This window comes from Schistocerca piceifrons, chromosome 5 (assembly GCF_021461385.2).
Source record: "Schistocerca piceifrons isolate TAMUIC-IGC-003096 chromosome 5, iqSchPice1.1, whole genome shotgun sequence".
NCBI classification, from domain to species: domain Eukaryota; kingdom Metazoa; phylum Arthropoda; class Insecta; order Orthoptera; family Acrididae; genus Schistocerca; species Schistocerca piceifrons.
This window is the reverse complement of record NC_060142.1, coordinates 132,440,091-132,463,154: the sequence shown is the minus strand read 5'-3', so window position 1 is coordinate 132,463,154 and position 23,064 is coordinate 132,440,091. Positions and strand designations below refer to the sequence as shown.

General features: G+C 43.7%; 1 protein-coding gene across 2 annotated transcripts in view; it reads right to left on the bottom strand.

Annotated features, from left to right (window-relative positions):
• Positions 1-23,064, bottom strand: part of LOC124798529 (leucine-zipper-like transcriptional regulator 1) — a 78,874-nt gene that overhangs the window by 27,302 nt on the left and 28,508 nt on the right. For both annotated transcript variants that reach the window (XM_047261976.1, XM_047261978.1), the window contains exon 2: positions 19,900-20,482. In XM_047261976.1, the coding sequence (XP_047117932.1) occupies positions 19,900-20,471 (572 nt within the window). In that variant the 5' untranslated portion in view covers positions 20,472-20,482. The remainder of the gene's footprint in view (positions 1-19,899; positions 20,483-23,064) is intronic.

The window sequence follows — 23,064 nt, the reverse complement described above, 5'->3', positions numbered from 1 at the left end:
GTGTGCGCAGCCTTATCACGGTATTGTGCTGGTCCCATGATTACTCTCAAAGGCCGTGCTACAGCCAACAATTATGTGAACAGCTTACGTGATCCGGGCAGTCCTTGGATTTGTGCATTATCGAACCCTTATGGGCGGTATTGGGGCGCAGAGTCAGGAGCAGATTTCCGCCTCCCTCGTCACTTCCGGAGCTAGAAGAGCTCCTGATCGAAGAATGGCGTAACATTCTACTGAGACTATAAAATCATATGTCAGTATTCCAAGACGACTCGCAGCTCTATTACGAACAAATGGGGGTCCAACTCATTAATAAACCATTCCCAAGTAAGTACATGTGTTCACTTTATTTTGCCTATCCCGTGAAGGTCTTCTAGTTCCTGGCATGTAGGGCGTTTGAATGTGATAGTATTTACACAGTCAAACCATTAGCACTGTTGCCAAGCGTTGTGCAGAGCATTCACGACATATCAGACAAAGGCAACGTGAGAAGTTGCTCGTGGATGAACATTGCCTAGAAAAGAGGCATAAAATATAATTTGGAAAAAAAGGAAAACGAGAGTTTCGGAAAAAAACAGCTTCATACTGGGATTCTGTTGTCAAAGAAGCGGCAGAAGTTGAAATAAATAACAATAATTTTAGCAGAGGCCCAATCAGTAGGGCATGGGGATGAGCTTTGTACGTTGAGCGAAAGCGAAGACGTAGGCTTGACGCTAGTAGGGACGCAGGAGCGGCAGTTCCAAACGTGGCGCTGGGCGCTCGCGGCATGTGACGTCACTCGGTGCCACGGTGGGACGGAGCCGCTAGGAACAGTTCAACCTGCCTTCCGCGAATGCGCCATTCCCGCCCTCTCTGGAAAGTTCCATATGCTGCCATCACTGCTACATAAATCAGAACAACGTGCCAGACCCGGCAGTCATTGATATCAACTCCTGATGACAATGGCGGGGACAACCATCGGAAGTTCGAGTGTTTCATTCGAAATGACGCAGCTTGTAAGCCGAGAAGATCTTATTGAGCATATTCTTGGAACAGGATTTCATCATTGTTACACAACAAGGAAAAAACTTAATCATAAGACATTCGTCAAAAGTCCACGATTACCTACATTATCTAATCAAAAGCATCTGGACACCGATTAGTGACTGCTGGTACTCTGCTCTATGGAAGAACTGCACCCCATTCATCCCCAAGAGCCGAAACCAGAGAAGATAGTAATGTTTGACTGTGGTGTCTGGAGAGAAATTGTAGTTCTAACATCCCAGAGGTGTTTCGTTGGTTTTAGGTCGTAACTCTTGGCAGATCAGTCCATTTGAAGAATGTTATCGTCCACGAACGAATGCCTCACAGACACTGCTCCGACAGGTTGCATTGTAATGCTCATATAAACAATGTCCGAACTCTTTCACTACTGTACACAGTACAAAATGCTGTGATATGTGTTCATAGGGTTCCATATTTAGAGTTTTCTGAAGTACAATATGAGGACCACACTCTAACCGCGAAGAGACACTACCTCCTCCATACTTTACTGCTGGCACTACACACGATGGCAGGCACTTCCTCCAAGCACTCGCCATACCCAACCCTTCCGACCAACTGCCACAAGCTCTAGCGCAATTGTGCTGTAGCGTCCTCGCTTCCCGCGCCCGGGTTCCCAGGTTCGATTCCTGGCGGGGTCAGGGATTTTCTCTGCCTCGTGATGACTGGGTGTTGTGTGCTGTCCTTAGGTCAGTTAGGTTTAAGTAGTTCTAGGGGACTGATGACCATAGATGTTAAGTCCCATAGTGCTCAGACCCATTTGAACAATTTTTTCTAGGGCAATTCATCATTCCAAATCACTTGTTTCCAGTTATCCACTGTCTAGTGGGGTCGAGTTTTACATTAATTCAAGTGCCACTAACACTGACTATAGAAATGTGTGGCTCATGAGAAGCTGATCGACCATTGTATCCCACTGTTTTTAACTCGCTACGAACAATCATTGTGAAAGCTTGAATCCTTAAAGCACTTTGGACCTCTGCTGTTATTGGCGATTTTTTGCACTTACCCTCTGCAACGGTTCAAATGGCTCTGAGCACTATGGGACTTAACATCTATGGTCATCAGTCCCCTAGAAGTTAGAACTACTTAAACCTAACCAACCTAAGGACAGCACACAACACCCAGTCATCACGAGGCAGAGAAAATCCCTGACCCCGCCGGGAATCGAACCCGGGAACCCGGGCGTGGGAGGCGAGAACGCTACTGCACGACCACGAGCTGTGGACCCTCTGCAATGCTCGTTCACAGAGCTCCTGTACATACAGGCTGCCTGGTCTTTGTTTAGCCTTGTTTGTTCTTTGCGTTTCCTTTTCACACACATATCACCAACAGTCGACTTGGGCAGCATTGTAAGGTTTGAGATCTTCCTGATGGACTTCATAGTCAAGTGCAGTCCAGTGACTTGTCCATGTTCGAAGTCGTTGAGCTCTCTTGACCGACCCATTCCTGCGTACTGACAACACAACACTGACAGCCTCCTTTAATGCTAGTGCGCACGTCTCTTGTGACATCAAGAGGTCAGTTCCTCATTACACAGAGGCGTCCAGATATTTTACATCAGGTAGTGTATATTCTGTAAACTAACATATCATCAACAAGAAGTCGCCGGCCGCAGTGGTCTAGCGGTTCTAGGCGCGCAGTCCGGAACCGCGCGACTGCTACGATCGCAGGTTCGAATCCTGCCTCGGGCATGGATGTGTGTGCTGTCCTTAGGTTAGTTAGGTTTAAGTAGTTCTAAGTTCTAGGGGACTGATGACCACAGATGTTTAGTCCCATAGTGCTCAGATCCATTTGAACCATTTTGAACAAGAAGTCTGAAAAACAGAACAACAGAAATTGGCTGCCAAACTGTTCAACAAATCAGTTTAAACAGGATGCTGATAGCAGAAACACAGGCGTTGTAGCTATGTCGTATTGTCTTTATGATGTAGTCCAGCAGCCATTGTGAAACTCAACTTATTCCTGAAAATAATCTGGTTGTTGGTTAGCGGGAAATAGTCCCCCAAATGCTTCCCACGCATAAACTCGCAAGACAAAATGCTTTTCACCCACTCGAAAGAGCACACTAGTCGCTTTGCAGCGCTGTAAGTGGTCGAGAACTGGTACTAGGCCGTCATGTGACCTCTCGCCGCTAACGTAACTCACGGCAGTGAAGTGGTGAGTGTGTACCCATCAGTTTGCTTGCTCGCAATCAGCATACTACCACGGGTCGACTTGGAGAGGTGAAAGAGCAGCAGAAATTATGTATTAAGTTTGGACGTGCCCACGACCATACCGAGAATGAAGTTCAGTAACATTCTGGAGTATCAAAATGGACTGTGCATCGAATCCGTAGGGAACATGTATCACTCGCAGTTCTGTAACACAGCCTAAGAACTGTGGTCGTAGAAGAATCTTAATCAATAGGGGCTGCAGATAAATGAAACATCCTTCCGTGAACAACTGGTCTCAAAACTGACAAGTATTTCTTCCACTACTTCTTGGAAAAACAATTCCATATGTAAGGTAAAATAACAGGTACACTTCTTGTTCTACTGATTTTTAATTGTTTTGAACTAGTTTTCGAATTATTGGGTGATCTACAGAAACTGACTAGCGCCAGAAAAGGACTGTAGTTCTTGGGTAACCAAACATTACAAGCAAAGATACAACCACTTACATACAGTGTTGTATATTAAATTTGTTTCTTAATTTTGGAATGACACTTTAGATGATCGACAACAATAAGCACAATCAATAAATAAACCACACATCATTATTGTTTAAACGATTATAATGCTAAAGTTTCTGAGGCCTTGAAATTGGCTGCCAAACTGTTCAACTGTGCACTTTTCATTTATGTTGTGGAACAAACATCTTTTTTAACATTGTACATTAGACTTTAGGCAATGGACAACACTATACACAATAATTAAAATACACAATCTTGCAGAATTACAGGTTATATAGTTGTGATTCCATAGTTTGTGAGGTAGTGATATCGGCTAAGATCTATCTAACTGAGCGCTAGTAACGTATGTTGTGCAACAAATATGTTTTACTTAGTGAATTATATTTTATGCGATGGGCAATATTAAATACAGTACATGGTTAGAAAACACAGTATTACAAGTTATGCTGTTGAAGGTTGTGGGGTGAGAAAGGTAAGGAATAGGAAATGCTATTGTGTTTTAATTTTGTGTTGCAACATGTGTCATTGTGTCGATTTGTTGGTATGTGGGAGGTTGACTGAAGCTTAAAAGTGGGAATGCGCTCACCTGCAATTGATCATTTAGAACCAGCTTGGGGTTTTGAGCTAAATTTTTGTTTACCTCAAGTGCGTGTAAGAAAATCAGTAGAACAAACTTGTTATTCAACCTTAACTGACAAGTATTGCTACTATCAGTGAATACAGTCCGTACTCCACTAATTTCCAAGCATTCAATGCGAGGGGAACAGCATGCGATGGAAATTTGGATGGCTCTGAGCACTATGGGACTTAACATCTGAGGTCATCAGTCCCCTAGAACTTAGAACTACTTAAACCTAATTAACCTAAGGACATCACACACATCCATGCCCGAGGCAGGATTCGAACCTGCGACCGTAGCGGTCGCGCGGTTCCAGACTGAAGCGCCTAGAACCACTCGACCACTCGGCCACTCGGCCGGCGGAAATTTGGAGTCAGGTATCTCGCAAAAGGCGATTGCTCACAATGGTACATCAGGCGGCACGTCTTCAATGGGCCAGACAACACAGGAACTGAACAGTAGCTGACTATTAAGAGAGATTTTCGCTTCTTTTCGTCTGACGAATGATGATGAGTGCAGTGGCAGCCTAGTGAGGCGTTCAACCTGCAGTGTGTGGAGGGTGTAATTCAGGTCGGGGGTGGTTCAGTGATGGTTCGTGAGCGTTTTTCATTCCACTACTTCTGCCCACTCATTCAGATTATCGTGGACACGAATCAGTACATTTACTTCAATATTCTCAATGATCTAGTGCTTCTCATTCTTCTCCATCTCTATGAAGTACACAGTCCAGTCACATTAATGTGATCACTGCCTACGTTCGACGTCAACGTGCAATAACCACTCACAGACGGTGGCGGCACTAGCAGTGGAGGATATACAAAGCCAGTCAGAGCAAGAGAGACGCGGAAAACAGTGCAGTCTTTGTAACGCGGAAAGATCAGCACATTCCTCAAACTGGGGAACTATCAAGAATGGGGTTCCACAAGGATCGGTCTTGGGTCCTTTGTTGTTCTTAATATATATTAATGACTTGCCATTCTATATTCATGAAGAGGCAAAGTTAGTTCTCTTTGCTGATGATACAAGTATAGTAATCACACCTGACAAACAAGAATTAACTGATGAAATTGTTAATAATGTCTTTCAGAAAATTACTAAGTGGTTCCTTGTAAACGGACTCACTGAATTTTGATAAGACACAGTACATACAGTTCCGAACAGTAAATGGTATGACACTATTAATAAACATAGACCTTAATCAGAAGCATATAGCAAAGGTAGAATATTCAAAATTTTTAAGTGTGTCCATTGATGAGAGATTAAATTGGAAGAAACACATTGATGATCTGCTGAAACGCTTGAGTTCAGCTACTTATGCAATAAGGGTCATTGCAAATTTTGGCGGTAAACATCTTAGTAAATTAGCTTACTACGCCTATTTTCACTCATTGCTTGCATATGGCATCATACTTTGGGGTAATTCATCACTGAGGAATAAAGTATTTATTGCACAAAAGCGTGTAATCAGAAAAATAGCTGGAGTCCACCAAGATCATCCTGCAGACATTTATTTAAGGATCTAGGGATATCCACAGTAGCTTCTCAGTATATATACTCTCTTCTGAAATTTGTTATGAACAACCAAGCCCAATTCAAAAGTAATAACAGTGTGCATAACTACAATACTAGGAGAAAGGATGATCTTCACTATTCAAGATTAAATCTAACTTTGGCACAGAAAGGGGTTAATTATACTGCCACTAAAGTCTTTCGTCACTTACCAAATAGTATCAAAAGTCTGACAGATAACCAACAAGTATTTAAGAAGAAATTAAAAGAATTTCTGAATGACAACTCTTTCTACTCCATAGAGGAATTTTTAGATATAAATTAAGAAAAAAAAATTATAAAAGAAATTTTAAAAAAAGTTGTTATATTAACTTAATTATGTTGCTAAATTAACTTAATTATGTCATGTATTGGAAAATTTGACTCGTTCCACATCATTACGAAATATCGTATTCATGATCCATGTAACTAGTATTAATGTAATCTAATCTAATCTAATGTAAACTAATCTAACGGAGCGATTTATCTGACGTATGACCATTGCCTTTCGGGCTAACGGTGGAAGCACTTCTGAAACGGCTAAGTTTGTAAACTGTTCACATTCCAAAATCAGCGCCGAAGCAATTGTGGTACACCACAGGCCATTCATAACAAGGTTGAACGACAGCTGCGGAGTCGTGTAAGGGCGTATAGACATGCAACTGTTAATCTACTGACCGCCCAGTTGAATCAAGAGGCTACCAACAGTGTCTCCTCAACGATCTTTTAACAAACGTCGCTTCGTATGGGCCTCCGCAGCAAGTGCCTGGTTCATTCAGCCATGCTGACTGCTGTTGATGGGCGACGATGGCTGGAATTTACACGCCAATACCGCAACTACACTTCCAACGACAGGCAGCCTTTTCAGATGAACCACGTCCTGTGTTCCAACGGACAGATGGCCGTTGGCGTGTACGGCGTGAAACGTCTGAAAGCAACAATCTACGGAATGGTGCAGGCCGAAGGGTATTTCCTGGGCGATCTCGTAATTCTGGAAGGCATAATGAATCAACATAAGTGTACATCACACCTTGGGGATCACGTTCACACCTACATGCAGTTTATCTTTCCTCGGAACGATGTCATCCACCAGCAGGACAATACATGTTACACAGCTCGCAGTGTACGTGCGTGGTTCGAAGAGCACCAAGAGGAGTTTACCATACTTCCCTGGTATTCACGCTCCTCGAGGACCGATGCAAAGAATACGAACGTCACACCCGCTTACGTCAACCCAATCATTCGGCCCTAGCAGAACACTGCATTGAAACCGGACACACAGCGAAATTCGAAGAGACAAAAATCCTGACTGCCAAAAGTGCCTACTGGGACTGTATCTACAAGGAGGCCATAGAAATTCGAGTCACAGATAACCTCATCAACAGGGACACCTGGTTTCAACTTAGCAAGGCCTGGAAACCGTTATTAAACACGATCAAAGAGCAACGGCACGAGCGGACGCGAGATCCTTCTGCCACGGCGGACGGAGATGGACTGCGCCTACCACCGGGTGTGGCTGCAGCTTCCCCCACCCCTCCCACCACGCGGCGCCCCGCCGGCCGGCCGCGCCGGGGTACGACTCGGGACCCCGCGGACATAAATACCACGGACACAGCGTAGACAGATCATTCCATTAGCACCACCTGATGATGGCGGAACGGTTATCCGCCGAAATATCGTGGAACTTCGACGAACGGATCCGGCTGGACACCCGAGAACCTTGGATACATATTTCGCTTTATTCGTAAATCACGTTCGTTGTGATTGCTGCTGCGCTAGTATGTACTGATGGAGCACTATCAGAGGTCATTATGCGTTTACAGAATCACATGGGATAGTGTTTTACCAATAAAGTGAAATTCGTCTAGTCGAAAACGTTCTTAATTTGCTGTACATTTAGATCGGGTAACGTAAAAGAGTACATAAAATTACATGTAGTTGTATAGTTGTCTTTTTTTTTCATTTTGACGTCTGATGCGTCTACTTTTTTAACTCGAAGTCAATATCGAAATCCTAATTTTACGTTATAAACTCCGTCAAGAGACTACGGGCTGTACGCACCGATAACTTAAATACGACAGAGGCATTACTGACCTAAAATATAAATCACATGACTGTTCAAAGCAGAAAGTATTACTTTCCTGTACAAGCAACCAATTCCGAATTGGGACAGAATCTTGACAGTAAATGATAGTGCGTTACGCAGACCCTTTCTTTTACCCTGAACTCCTTGATTACGGTTAAGTTTTAAACTGCATGCCTAAACATCGGTGAATGAAAACAGGTAAGGCGGTACGTGGAATCCCATTATTGTTTTTCGCTTCACCTCTGACAGACGCTACACCTTTGTTTTTCATTGCTTTAGTACAACGATATTCTGTTTCTTGCTTGTGAACTCAACTTTCTCTTGGTAATACAAATAATGGCTTACACAACTTTGACGTCACTGGTTCATTGATCTGTTTCTGTATTCGCTGTATCAACATATTCTTTAGTACAGGTACTGCACTGCACATTGTGCAGCTCCGTTGTCCAATCCATAATCATATGGAGTGATTAGGGAAAAGTTCAGATAATTTTATTGGTGACTGAGGACACTGTACTCAACAACATTATATCGGCATTTACTTCATTTGCAAACTAATAATTACAGTGGAGATTTGATTATCCGGACCTCAGTTATACGGATTCGCAATTAATCGGAATGTCAACCACGAGCAAATATCTTTGCAGTCTAGTCCGTACATGGGTCACGTTGACATTACCCGTCCGCACAGACCGCGCCATCTCTGCCCCGCCCATTCCATTATTCTTTCATTCAGACAGTTGTCAATCGCTGCACCGAGTCGCGTCTACGCTTAATAGTGTCAAAGCGCAAGAGAGTTGTATTATCGCTTAAACAAACACTGAGGCGCCAAAGAAACTGGTATAGGCATGCTTATTCGAATACATAGATATGTAAACAGACAGAATACGGCGCTACGGCCGGCAACGCCTATATAATACAAGCGCCTAGCGCAGTTGTTACTGCTACTGCAATGGCAGGTTATCAAGATTTAAGTGAGTTTCAAGGTGGTGTTATAGTCGGCGTACGAGCGAAGGGACGCAGCATCTCCGATATAGTGATGAAGTGAAGATTTTCTCATACGACCATTTCACGAGTGTATCGTGAATATCAGAAATCCGGTAAAACTTCAAATCTCCGACATCGCTGCGGCCGGAAGAACATCCTGCAAGAACGGGACCAACGACGACTGAAGAGAATCGTTCAACGTGACAGAAGTGCAACCCATCTGCAAAGTGCTGCAGATTTCGAAGGTGGGCCATCAACAAGTGTCAGTGTGCGAACCATTCAACGAAACATCATCGATATGTGCTTTCGGAGCCGAAGGCTCACTCGTGTACACATGATGCCTGCACGACACAAAGCTTTACGCCTCGCCTCATCCCGTGAACACCGACATTGGACTGCTGATGACTGGAAACATGTTGCCTGGTTGGAGAGTCTCGTTTCAAATTGGATCGACAGATGGACGTGTACGGGGATTGAGATAACCTCTTGAACCATGGACCCTACATGTCAGCAGGAGACTGTTCAAGTTGATGAGGCTCTGTAATGGTGTGGGGCGTGTGCAGTTGGAGTGATATGGGACCCCTGGTACCTCAAGATACGACTGTAACAGGTGACACGTACGTAAGCATCCTGTCTGATCACCTGCATCCATTCATGTCCAATGTGCATTCCGAAGAACTTGGGCAATTCCAGCAAGACAATGCGACACCCGCACGTCCATAATGTCTACAGAATGGCTCCAGGAACACTCTTCTGAGTTTAAACACTTCCGCTGGCCACCAAACTCCCCACACATCATCATTATTGAGCATATCTGGGATGACTTGCAACCTGCTGTTCAGAAGAGAGTACTCTTACGGATTTATGGACAGCCCTGCAGGATTCATGGTGTCAGTTCCCTCCAGCACTACTTCAGACATTAATCAAGTCCATGCCACCTCGTGTTGCGGCACTTCTGCGTGCTCGCTGGGGCTCGACACGAATTAGGCAGGTGTACCAGTTTCTTTGGCTCTTCAGTGTAAAATAAACATTACAGATTCACTAAAAAAGAAAGAAAATGGTCGTATGTTATCCGAAATGCATGGTTTAGGTTCGTCCGCAAAAAGTTATTGAGACGAGATCCGACTCCGTTTTGAAGTACACTTGCAAATTTGATGCTGAAGACGCGGGTGAACATCTGGAAGTGATGACCAAACCGAAAAATTGAAGTTTTGGAACAATCTTTACTTTGTTGGTTTCACAAAAACGATCAACTGGACAACCAACGTCTGGGCTTTTGCTCTGCGAGAAGTCAGCACAGTTAAGTAAAAGAATAGGTGGTGATAAATCGTTTGTGGGGAGTAGCGGATGGTTGCACAGATTTAAATCTCGCCACGGAATTCGCGAGTAGGAAATACAGGGTGAAAAAATGTTAGCTGATGTACATGCAGCAAATTCTTTTAAAGATGGTTTAAAAAAATCGTTATGAAAATGACTATGACTGTTGCAACACTTATGAAAAGAGTAAACTAGAAATCATTACTGTTAAAACCTTCAGTTTCTCGATAGGAAGTTTCAGCACCAGAATACAAAACTAGTAAAGAGCGAAAACAATGTTAGTCTACGCAAACGCTACCGGGATCCATGAAATGCCTTTGCTCCTCAGCGGATAATCCACAAATCCCCTGTGCTCCAAAAATTTCAAGGTTCCTTAATTTATAAAAACCAAAACAGTGCATAGATGAACACCGAAATATTCATTGGCTGGTATGACAACACTTCAATCCATCAAGTAAAAAAATCGAAACGAAATTGGTAAACAAAGAAAAAAATCCTGCTTTTACTGAATACTGCGCTAACTCATCATTCGGCTGAACCGTTAGAGAGAGAAAATGGAATGTTTACACTAAAATGTTTGCCTGTTAATGAGACATCCTTGCTACAACCAATGAATCATAGTGTTACTCAAACATGAAAACGACTTCATGTAAAATAACTTTTACGTAAATTTATGTGTCTTGATGAAAATGACGTAGAAGACGATTTGTTGTTTTTCAAGCGAATGAATTTGAAGGAGTGTTGTTACATGGTTTTAGATGCGTGGGATCTGATTGAAAGGAAGATTTTGAACAACGTTTAGAACAGATTGCTAAAATGGGAGCACGGAAATTTAATAACCACAACGGATTATACTTTTTTGGAGATCTAGCTGAGCTAATGACATAAAAATGCCAAGAATGTGATGCAGTTAATACGAAAGAGTAACTCACTTGTGACAGTAATGATCAAGCTTTTTCAGATTGTTTCGGATGACAAAATTTTAAAATTTATCGCTGGCAAACGAACGGAAGGAATTGCAAGAAGATGAAACAGAAGAAAATGAGGTGCGGAAAATAATGCAAGATTATCTCATGTGGAAGCATCAAATGTTCTGGAAACAATTTTCAAATGGTTCGGAAAACAAACAGACTGATACCGTTAGTTTACTACAATTAAAACGAATTCGTGTTGTAACAGCAATGAAGAGAAAAAAAACTGTTTACGTCAAATGACAATTATCAAATATATTAAACAAAATTAAATTACAGTGACTGTCCTGTGTGATTTTTATTGGGTATTTCATGATTAACGTTGCAGTATTTTGGTGATTTTAAGAAATATGTACATATGTACGAAAATGTGTCTCTAATCCGGTAAACACTTTTTCTTGATTTTCATATGCTTGTTTCTGTTGTTTTAAATAAACGCCTTTCATTATGTGTTAACCGTAGAAACATAACTGTATGACATTCTCCTAAAAATAACTATATAGAGCCGACGTAGCTTACTTTTCTAGAGTTAATAATACAAAAATCGCTTTTCTTCCAACATTCAATTAGCCAAATTTTCGTTTATCACAACGACTGGTGCAGTTAAACGAGTCTCCATTGCATAGCTATTAGGAGTAGTACGATTTTAGGTTGATTAGTACCTCCTAGTTCATATGGCAAGAGCAAACCTTTAATGCATATTTCCCCCTGAGCAGCAGGTCAGATGTTGATGTGTGGATGCATAGACGTAAAACAGCGTATACTGACAGGCGTAGTCCACGTAGTGGTGCAGTGACGACTGTGCAGAAAACATCAGGTAGTAAATTATGTGATGTATTTGGAGGACAACTGATAGATGCAGAGAAAAAACAACTAACAATAGTCGCAACACCTTCACTTACACTTTTAACACCTTGTGTACTTCTAACATCATAATGCCAAAGAGTAAAAATAGAATAAGCTCCACACTCCCACACTACGGAGAGAACTTTCAACCAGTTCCCTCTTAGGCAACGCTCAACTTTACCGCCTGAAGCCTCGAGGCCCATATGGAACAATGCTTCCGTGCTGGAATGCCAAATGCTCCATCTGAAGGAACCATGAGAGAAAAGTGGATGCCAAGGGAAGGTTTCAACCATAACGCTGCACAAGCTTCAGGTTCTGGCAACCCATGAAAAAGTGGAGATCTCTTAATCGGGCAGGTAGATTAGAAAATGTAAAAAGGGAAATGGGTAGGTTAAAGTTATATATAGTGGGAATTAGTGAAGTTCGGTGGCAGGAGGAACGTGACTTTTGGTCAGGTAAATACAGGGTTATAAATACAAACTCAAAAAGGGGTAATGCAGGAGTGGTTTAATAATGAATATAAAAATACAAGAGCGGGTAACTTACTCCGAACAGCATAGTGAACGCATTATTGTAGCCAAGATAGACACGAAGCCCACGCCTACGACAGTAGTACAAGTTTATATGCCTGCTAGCTCCGAAGATGAAGAGATTGAAGAAATGTAGGATGAGATAAAAGAAATCATTGAGATAGTGAGGAGAGACGAAAATGTAATAGTCACTGGGAACTGGAATGCGATAGTAGGAAAAGGAAGAGAAGGAAAAGTAGTAGGTCAATATGATATGGTGAAAGAGGAAGCCTCCTGTAGGAATTTTGCACAAAGCATAACTTAATCATAGCTAACACTTGGTTTAAGAATCATGAAAGAAGGCTGTACACTTGGAAGAGGCCTGGAGACACTGGAAGGTTTCACATAGATTACATAATGGCAAGACAGAGATTTAGGAACCAGGTTTTAAATTGTAAGACATTTCCAGAGGCAGATGTGGACTCTGACCACAATTTATTGGTTTTTAACTGTAGGCTAAAATCGAACAAACTGCAAAAAGGTAGGAATTTAAGGAGATGGGACCTGGATAAACTGAAAGAACCAGAGATTGCAGAGAATTTCAGAGAGAGCATTAGGGACCGATTGATAAGAACGGGGGAAAGAAATACAGTAGAAGAAGAATGGGTAGCTTTGAGAGATGAAATAGTGAAGGCTGCAGAGAATCAAGTAGGTAAAAAGACAATGGCTAGTAAAAATGCTTGGGTAACAGAATAGATACTGAATTTATTTGATGAAAGGAGACAATATAAAAATGCAACAAATGAAGCAGGCAAAAACGAATACAAATGTATAATAAATGAGATCGACAGGAAGTGAAAAATGGCTACGCAGGGATGGCTAGAGGACAAATGTAAGGATTAGAGGCATATTTCACTAGGGGCAAGATAGATACTGCCTACAGGAGAATTAGAAAGACCTTTGGAGAAAAGAGAACCACTTGTATGAATATCAAAAGCTCAGATGGAAAACCAGTTCTAAGCAAAAAAGGGAAAGCAGAAAGGTGGAAGGAGTATATAGAGGGCCTATACAAGGGCGAATTACTGGAGGGCAATATTATGGAAAAGGAAGAGGACGTAGTTTAAGATTAAATGGGAGATATGATACTGCGTGAATAATTTGATAGAGCACATGGAGCACTGAAAGACCTGAGTCGAAACAAGGCCCCAGGAGTAGACAAAATTCCATTAGAACTACTGATAGCCTTGGGAGAGCCAGTCCTGACAAAACTCTACCATCTGGTGAGCAAGATGTATGAGACAGACGAAATACCCTCAGACTTCAAGAAGAATATAACAATTCCATTCCCAAAGAAAGCAGGTGTTGACAGGTGCGAAAATTACCGAACTATCAGTTTAATAAGCCACGGCTGCAAAATTCTAACACCAATTATTTACAGTCGAATGGAAAAACTGGTAGAAGCCAACCTTGGGGAAGATCAGTTTGGATTCCGTAGAAATGTTGGAACACTGGAGGCAATACTGACCCTACGACTCATCTTAGAAGATACATTAAGGGAAGGCAAATTTGCTTTTCTAGCATTTGTAGACTTAGAGAAAGCTTTTGACAATGCTGCCTGGAATAGTCCCTTTCAGATTCTGAAGGTAGCGGGGGTCAAATACAGGGAACGAAAGGCTATTTAAATTTTATACAGAAACCAGATGGTAGTTATAAAGAGTCGAGGGGCATGAAAAGAGAAGCAGTGGTTGGGAAGGGAGTCAGACAGGTTTGTAGCCTATCCCCGAAATTATTCAATCTGTACATTGAGCAAGAAGTAAAGTAAACAAAAGAAACATTTGGAGTAGGAATTGAAATCCATAGAGAAGAAATAAAAACTTTGAGGTTTCACGATGACATTGTAATTCTAAGACAGCATAGGGTCTGGAAGGGCAATTGAACGGAATGGACAGTCTTGAAAGGAGGAAATAAGGTGAACGTAAACAAAAGCAAAACGAGGATAATGGAATGTAGTCGAATTAATTGAGGTGATGCTGAGGCAATTAGATTAGGAAATGAGGCACTTAAAGTAGTAGATGAGTTTTGCTCTTTGGGGAGCAACATAACTGATGATGGTCGAAGTGGAAATGGAGTGAAGTCCCATGTTTCTTGACAGAGCACCGCCGTACCGGGCAAGGTCTTAATGTAGGTGATTTGCCGTTGCCTTCCTCCTTTGTGATGGGAGTGAACAACACTCAGTCATCTTGGGGCAGGTGAGAATCCCTGACCAAGCCGGGAATCGAACCCGGGATCCCGTGCTCGGGAAGCGAGAACGCTACCGCGAGACCACGAGCGGCGGACATGGTCGAAGTAGAGAAGACATAAAATGCAGGGTGCTGTGGCAAAGAAAGCGTTTCTGAAGAAGAGAAATTTTTTAACATCGAGTATGGATTGAAGTGTCAGGAAGTCTTTTCTGAAAGTGTAGCCATGTATTGAAGTGAAACATGGACGATAAGTAGTTGAAGAGAATAGAGGTTTTCGGAACGTGGTGCTACAGAATAATGCTGAATATTAGATGATCACGTAACTAATGATGAGATATTGAACAGAATTGGGGAGAAGAGGAATTTGTGACATAACTTGACTAGAAGAAGGGATCGGTTGGTAGGACATGTTCTGAGACATCAAGGGAGGGCAGCATGGGGGGTAAAAGACGTAGAGAGAGACCAAGAGATTAATACACTAAGGAGATTCAGAAAGATGTAGGTTGCAGTAGGTACTTCTAGATGAAGAAGGTTGCACAGGATAGGGTAGCATGGAGAGCTGCTTCAAACCAGTCTCTGGACTGAAGACCACAAAAACTTTTACTTTCCACACTTCCCTCCTATACATATGACTATTCCTTGATGCCTCAGAACGTCTATCAGCTTACGCCTTCCTTTACCTAAATTTTGCCGTAAAGCTCCTCTTTTTTAGTAACTCCTTGTACTCACCTTATCTTCAGCATTGCTCTGTAGCACTACATTTCAAATTGTTATATTCTCATCTTGGCTATTTTGTATACTGTCCATGTTTCACTCCCGTAAAAGTTTACACTCTGGACAAATTCTTTCAGTTAAGACTACCTGACAAACAACTTTATGTCATATGGTTTCACATTAAACTTTTAGGAAAGCTTTTCTTTCTTTTCCAGTCTGATGTTCTTATCTTCGTTACTGATGTCAAAAAAAAAGAAAAAAACAACGGCACACCACGAAGAAATTACCTGAAATTGGTGGATGTGATGTGCACATACAGACAAACAGATGATTACAACTTCAGAAGAACTGTATGATTTATTCAAGAGAAAGAGGTTCACAAACCGTGTAAGGCAATAATGCGTTGGTCCACGCCTAGGCTTTATGCATCCAATTACGCGGCTGGCACTAATTCATAAGCTTATTGACTGTCCTCCTGTGCGATATCGTGCCAGATTGGCGCATCAGATCCTCAAAATCTCGAGATGTTTGGAGGACCCTACCCATAATGTTCCAAAGGTTCTCAGTTGGGTGGGATGTGGCGACCGTGCTAGCCATGATAGGGTTTGGCAAGTACGAAGACAAGCAATGCAATATCCCCCCGTGTGAGGGCGGCCATTATCTTTCCGAAATGTAAGCCCAGGATGGCTTGCCATGAAGGGCAACAAAACGGGGCATAGAATATCGTCGACGTACCACTGTGCTGTAAGTGAGCTGTCATGACAACCATAAGGGTGCCGCTATGAAATGAATTGGCACACCAGACCATTACTCCTGGTGGTCGGGCTATATGGCGGGTGACAAATTCAGATTCCTCCAGTGTCCGGTGAACGTCCAGATACGTCTTCGACCTGGAAACTCTTAGACTAGAGCGATGAGACCCGCTTGGAAATGAGCCCCAATGAACGGCAAAGGCATGTCTGGAGATGCTCTGGACAGCAGTGGGATAACAAGTCACCCGCCATATGGTCCGACAAGCAGCAGTGATGGTCTGGAGTGTCATTTCATTTCATAGCAGGACCCCTTCGGGTGTCATCCGTGGAACCCTTACAGCATTGCGATACGTCGACGATATTCTGTGCCATTCTTCATGATAAGACATCCTGGGCCCACATTTCAGTAAGATGATTGGTGTCTGCACATGGCGACAATTTCTGCTGCCTGTCTTCGTGCTTGGCAAACCCTACCATGGCCAACATGGTCGCCGGATGTCTCCCCAATTAAGTACGTTTGGAGCAATATGGGCAGGGTCCTCTAACCAAATGCTTAGTTGGTAATAATGCGTGGCCGACAATGGCATATCGTGGAATTATTACAATAGGATATCATAATGAGATTTTCACTCTGCAGCGGAGTGTGCGCTGATATGAAACTTCCTGGCAGATTAAAACTGTGTGCCCGACCGAGACTCGAACTCGGGACATTTGCCTTTCGCGGGCAAGTGCTCTACCAACAGAGCTACCGAAGCACGACTCACGCCCGGTACTCACAGCTTTACTTCTGCCAGTACCTCGTCTCCTACCTTCCAAACTTTACAGGAGAGCTTCTGTAAAGTTTGGAAGGTAGGAGACGAGGTACTGGCAGAAGTAAAGCTGTGAGTACCGGGCGTGAGTCGTGCTTCGGTAGCTCTGTTGGTAGAGCACTTGCCCGCGAAAGGCAAATGTCCCGAGTTCGACTCTCGGTCGGGCACACAGTTTTAATCTGCCAGGAAGTTTCAATAGGATATCATGTTATAAATAACACGAATTGGGCTTGGTACCACTAACGTTCTCCATAGTTACATTCGGGAGACATACGATATAATCACTCGAAACAACTCATTAACTGTATATCACAAGGGACATCACTGTGTAGAACATTACGAGATTGACCAGTGGCAGGAGTTTCACTGTGATCACAAGTCCAGTTTGTGCAAGATTGTAAATGGCGAGCAAGATGGGACATTGCTGATACCCCTGAATAAATTTTCTCCGCTCAGGGACTGGGTGTTGTGTTGTCCTAATCATCATCATTTCATCCTCATCGACGCGCAGGTCGCCGAAGTGGCGTCAAATCGAAAGACCTGCACCAGGCGAACGGTCTACCCGACGGGAGGCCCTAGCCACACGACATTTCCATTTACCACTGTAAATGAGCGTTTGGCGTCATTGGCCGGGAGGCCCCTTACAGTGGAGGTTGTAAATGGCGAGCAAGATGGGACATTGCTGATACCCCTGAATACCACTGTAAATGAGCGTTTGGCGTCATTGGCCGGGAGGCCCCTTACAGTGGAGGTTGTAAATGGCGAGCAAGATGGGACATTGCTGATAACCCTGAATACCACTGTAAATGAGCGTTTGGCGTCATTGGCCGGGAGGCCCCCTACGGGGCAGGTCCGGCCGCCTTGGTGCGGGTCTTATTACGCGGGGTGTTTTTTAAGTAAGTACCGTTTTGAAATTTAAAAAAGACGTGCTAAGATATCTCAATAATTTTATTTTTACATGAAAGCCTGTACCTTAATCTACGCACTGATGCCATTACAGTCTGACTCTTCCCTGTTGACGTTGTGTACTGACTGTTTAAGATGCCTCCGATAATAGTGAGTCCCTCCGACTGTGAAGTACGGGCTGTCATAAGATTTCTTTGTGCTAAAGGCCTAAAAACGATCGATATTCGTCGTGAGATCTGTGCAGTTTACGGAGAAAACATTATGAGTGGTGGAATGGTAAGAAAGTGGGTGAGAGCATTTAAAGATGGCCGCACAAATGTGCATGACGAACAACGGAGTGTGCGTCCTTCGGTCGTTAATGGAAGTTTGGTGCAGGAAGTGGACAATAAAGTCATCCTTGCGGGACGATTTTCCTTATGTTTCTTGTAGTGTTTTGTATGGCATTGTGACCGAGCACTTGAATTACCGAAAATTGTGCGCATGTTGGGTACCGAAAATGTTGACGGATGTGCAGAAAACCAAACGTTTATACAGTGCATTGACTTTCCTTGAGCGGTACCACAACTACGGTGATGATTTCTTAAGCCAAATTGCTACGGGCGATGAAACATGGGTGGCCTATGTCACACCAGAATCAAACAACAGTCCATGGAAGTTGAGCAAGGGCATCATTTTGCTGCAAGACAATGCCCGTCCGCATGTGGCGAATCAGACCAAAGATCTCATCACATCTTTTCGATGGGAAACTCCAGATCATCCTCCGTCCAGTCCCGATCTTGCGCCCAGTGACTACCATCCGTTCCTGCACTTGAAGAGACACCTGGGCGGTCAGCGTCGACAAAGTCGAAACAGTGGTGATGCAGTGGTTAACAAGTCAAGCGGCAGACTTCTGTGAGAGGGGTATTCAAAAACTGGTACAACGTTATGGCAAGTGCCTCAATATTGACGGAAATTATGTAGAAAAGTAGATTAAGGTACAGGCTTTCATGTAAAAATAAAATTATTGACATATCATAGCACGTCTTTTTTTAATTTCAAAACGTTACTTACTTAAAAAAACGCGCTTCGTACATTCGACGCCACATTGGGCACCTGCGCGCCGGATGGGGATGAAATGATGATGAAGACAACATCCAGTCTCTGAGTAGAGAAAATCCCCAACCCAGCCGGGAATCGAGCCCTGGCCCGTCGGACGGCAATCCGTCACGCTGACAACTCAGCTATCGAGGCGAGCCTGAATACCACTATAGAGCAACAGGATATGTGGATATACTGAAGTAAAATGTCATAGTAAAAACTACAGTTGAAGTATTTAACTAAAAATGTTGATAATATTTTCCAGTGTGAGATGCTGAATGATTTTCTTAAGTGTTACTTTACTGTAAAAAGCATATTTGCGTACTTCATTCCAACGACTACTGTGATGCAACTCTCTGGTCAAACGTCAAGAGAATTTCTAAATCCAATGCAGACACCTGTTCAGATGGTTAAAAGGCTCTGAGCACTATGGGACTTAACATCTGAGGTCATCAGTCCCCTAGAACTTAAAACTACTTAAACCTAACTAACCTAAGGGCATCACACACATCCATGCCCGAGGCAGGATTCGAACCTGCGACCGTAGCAGTCACGCGGTTCCAGACTGAAGCGCCTAGAACCGCTCGGCCACCACGACCGGCGCAGACACCTGTGTAGCAAGGACTTGTTCTGGGTGTGCTGTATCATCAGGCCCCACCCTAGAGAGTTGCTCTATCGGGAATTTAAACATTTCTGCATCTTGGCCGCTGCTGCATAAGGATACGTGACATAACTGTGCTATTGCGATAAAAAAAGTGAAAAAGTAGGAATAGCTCACAGGAAAGAAACCACACAGAAAGTCATACCATTCTGCCTCTAGAGTTTTAGCATCCCCCAGCAGACGACAGATCTCCACACTGACTTCAGTGTGGTGCCGCAGTGCGTTCGTCCATCCCTCTGTAGCCATAACTTCTTTGTAGTGCGAACTGATGAAGTTGATGGCCGCCGCCTTCAGCTTTGGGCACATATGTTCAAAGGCGAGGACGGCGCTGTCTGCAGCATTATCCACGGTCAGTCCAAAAATCATCTGCTCCTCGCACTGCTGCTTCAGCAGGGACACGCAGTATTTGTCGGCAACTGCGAGCAGCTCTGCGGCGACACACTCCAGCAGGGGCGCTTCGTCGCTGTACATGAACTGCAGGAGCTGCCCCAGCACCTCGTGGCTCATGTCGATGGCAGTGATGCTGCCGCCAGTAACTTCCAGCACCTGCTCTCGGAAAATGGCGGCGAACACAGAGCTGCGCGCCGTCAGCACAGCTCTGTGTGCGGGCAGCCAGAAGCCGTCCACCATGATGGTGACGTCAGCAGCATGCCCGGACGACATTAGCGCCACCATGTCGTCTACCAGAGACCCTCTGCGCTCTTCTCCCTCTTCCATGGCTCCTCCACCTGCAAGAAAAGGGTACAGTGTTGCCAATTTTCTTATGGCTCCTCCACCTGCAAGAAAAGGGTACAGTGTTGCCAATTTTCTTGTGGGCTGTCTTTGTCTTAGATTGTCCCTTTGATAGTATACGTTCACAATACTGGTACACATTGATATCACCAATCCGCAGTACTGTAGCACAACCCTAGATGAGACCAAACAAAAGAGCACAGTTCATTCATAAATTAAGTCGCCCTCCACAGCAGAGTGGTCAGAGCAGTGACTTCTATGCGAAGGACCAGGGTTCGATTCCCAGTAGAGTCCGCGCAGGATACGGTGGCCGCTGTGCAGTTACCAGTTTTCGTCCAGTTCGCTGGGGGAGATAATTTGTTTGTAAGGAATGGGAGGCCAACATAGTTTGCTCCCTATCGGGCAGTCGGCGACGCGCTGTGATGACAGAATCAAGGTTCACACCCTGCAATCATTCTTAAACAATTTTACAGAAATTACTCGGTAAAAACTCATTTTTGTGTAGCTTATAGCTTTATATGTGAACTTCATGATGATATGCCCATTATTTCGTTAATGGTCATAGTTACTGTGATGTTTGCAGTTAAGTAAGACACTGCATGGAATTCGAAAAAGTTTGCAATGAAAAACAGGTGTCTATGATTTTGTCTTTGGTCCATATTACATAATATGTCGCTGTGTAGGAATTACAGCGAAGATATTGAGACTTGGGTAGAGGTCTCTATCTATTACTAGTCTCGAGAAAACTGATCTGACGTAGCACACTCATTTGCGATTGCGCGGGTCAGCAACAAAGCCAGAACGAAATAACCACAACACTTTTCATATTTCATTTGAGATACTGAAATGAAACTTTGGCATATTATAAGAGAATATTTTGCCATAAAGTTATTATGCAAAATTTCATTATCTACCATGCATTCCATTAACTACAGACGTTTGCAATGAAATAATGTAATTTTTAAGGATCATAGCTAGTTTGCGAAACGAGAAGTGCTATGAGTTTTGCAACAGCATAAATAGAAACATTACAGGTTTATTTTTGTACCGAGAACGTGCTTTTTCACTTGGTATTTACCTTACTTTTCCATAGTTCCTGACTTAATAAACCAGTTTCAGAATTCTCCCACAACTACGACTGCACAATTTGTTAGTGAATGCAACTGCAATGAAATCATGAACTTTTGCTGCTTACAGGCGTTGATAAGTGTCAACGGGGACATTTGAAACTGTGTACCACGACCGGGACTCGAACCAACGACCTCCTGCTTAGATTGCAGACGCTCTATCCGACTGAGCCACCGAGGACACAGAGGACTTATCTGTGGCACGCTCCCCGTGAGACCCACACTTCCAACTTACAGTCCACACACTACATTTATAGTGTCCCTGCCCACTATACTCACTACTCGCGGCAGTCAATCTACCGATTCCCGTAGGTGTTCGGGCAATGTGGGTGCATCCGCACTGAAGGAGATCACTGGCCGGTATGCCTTTTCTATATGAAGATGGTATCTGTTCTTTCGGACATGTATAAACTCTGTTGTGTTCCGGCAAAAGAAGCAAATTTAAACTAGGCAACATCAGAAATGTAGGTTTTACTCGAAATTCGCCACTCATGACGCTTCTCTGAAAGTTACAAATGGTTAAAAAGCTAGATGAAATTAAATCGCTGTTTTTGTTGCGTTTTCAGCGGAATTTTTCGTAGATTCGACCCAAATCACAGGTGACACTAGATTTTTTTGATTGGTCACTGTGCAGATGTGAGCGTGGAGGTGCTCCACTTAATAATTACAAAAAATGTGATCGTACGCTTCATCTTAGAACGGCACTTACCCTCCAACGTTTGGCATTGCCCCTACAGCGTATGCCCGCAACATCCACAACTACCGTTCTCACCAAGCGTGCCCTGCCGACTGCACATCTACTGGTCACGTTATTCAGCGTGCACTCTACCAAAAATGGCTCTGAGCACTATGGGACTTAACATCTATGGTCATCAGTCCCCTAGAACTTAGAACTACTTAAACCTAACTAACCTAAGGACATCACACAACACCCAGCCATCACGAGGCAGAGAAAATCCCCGACCCCGCCGGGAATCGAACCCGGGAACCCGGGCGTGGGAAGCGAGAACGCTACCGCACGACCACGAGATGCGGGCGCACTCTACCAACCAGGGTTCTTCCATAATGGGGGGACTGTGACGGGTGCACCTGGCTTGTAAGGCCAAGGTCAGGAACCCCGCCAATGACGGAGACAGCTGTCTGCTGACCTCATGCCCCGCCCCCCCTATACCGCATCCAACGACGCCATTAGCATAGGTAGACTTGGTGGTCGGTGGGGGCCCGACTGGCCCTTCTAAGGCCAGAATGCAAAAAGTGGAGATGGGCAGCGCTCTTTTGACTTTTGTGGCGGCGCGCTACGATACTGTGGTGCGGCGATTTCAGCGTGTATCAGGACAGCAGACACTGGCTGAACCTAAAAACAAACCAAACATGACAATTATTTAATAAAGGTGTGACAAAGTCACCATTCTAGTAAATACACAGACACTGATAAGTCAAAACATTATGAC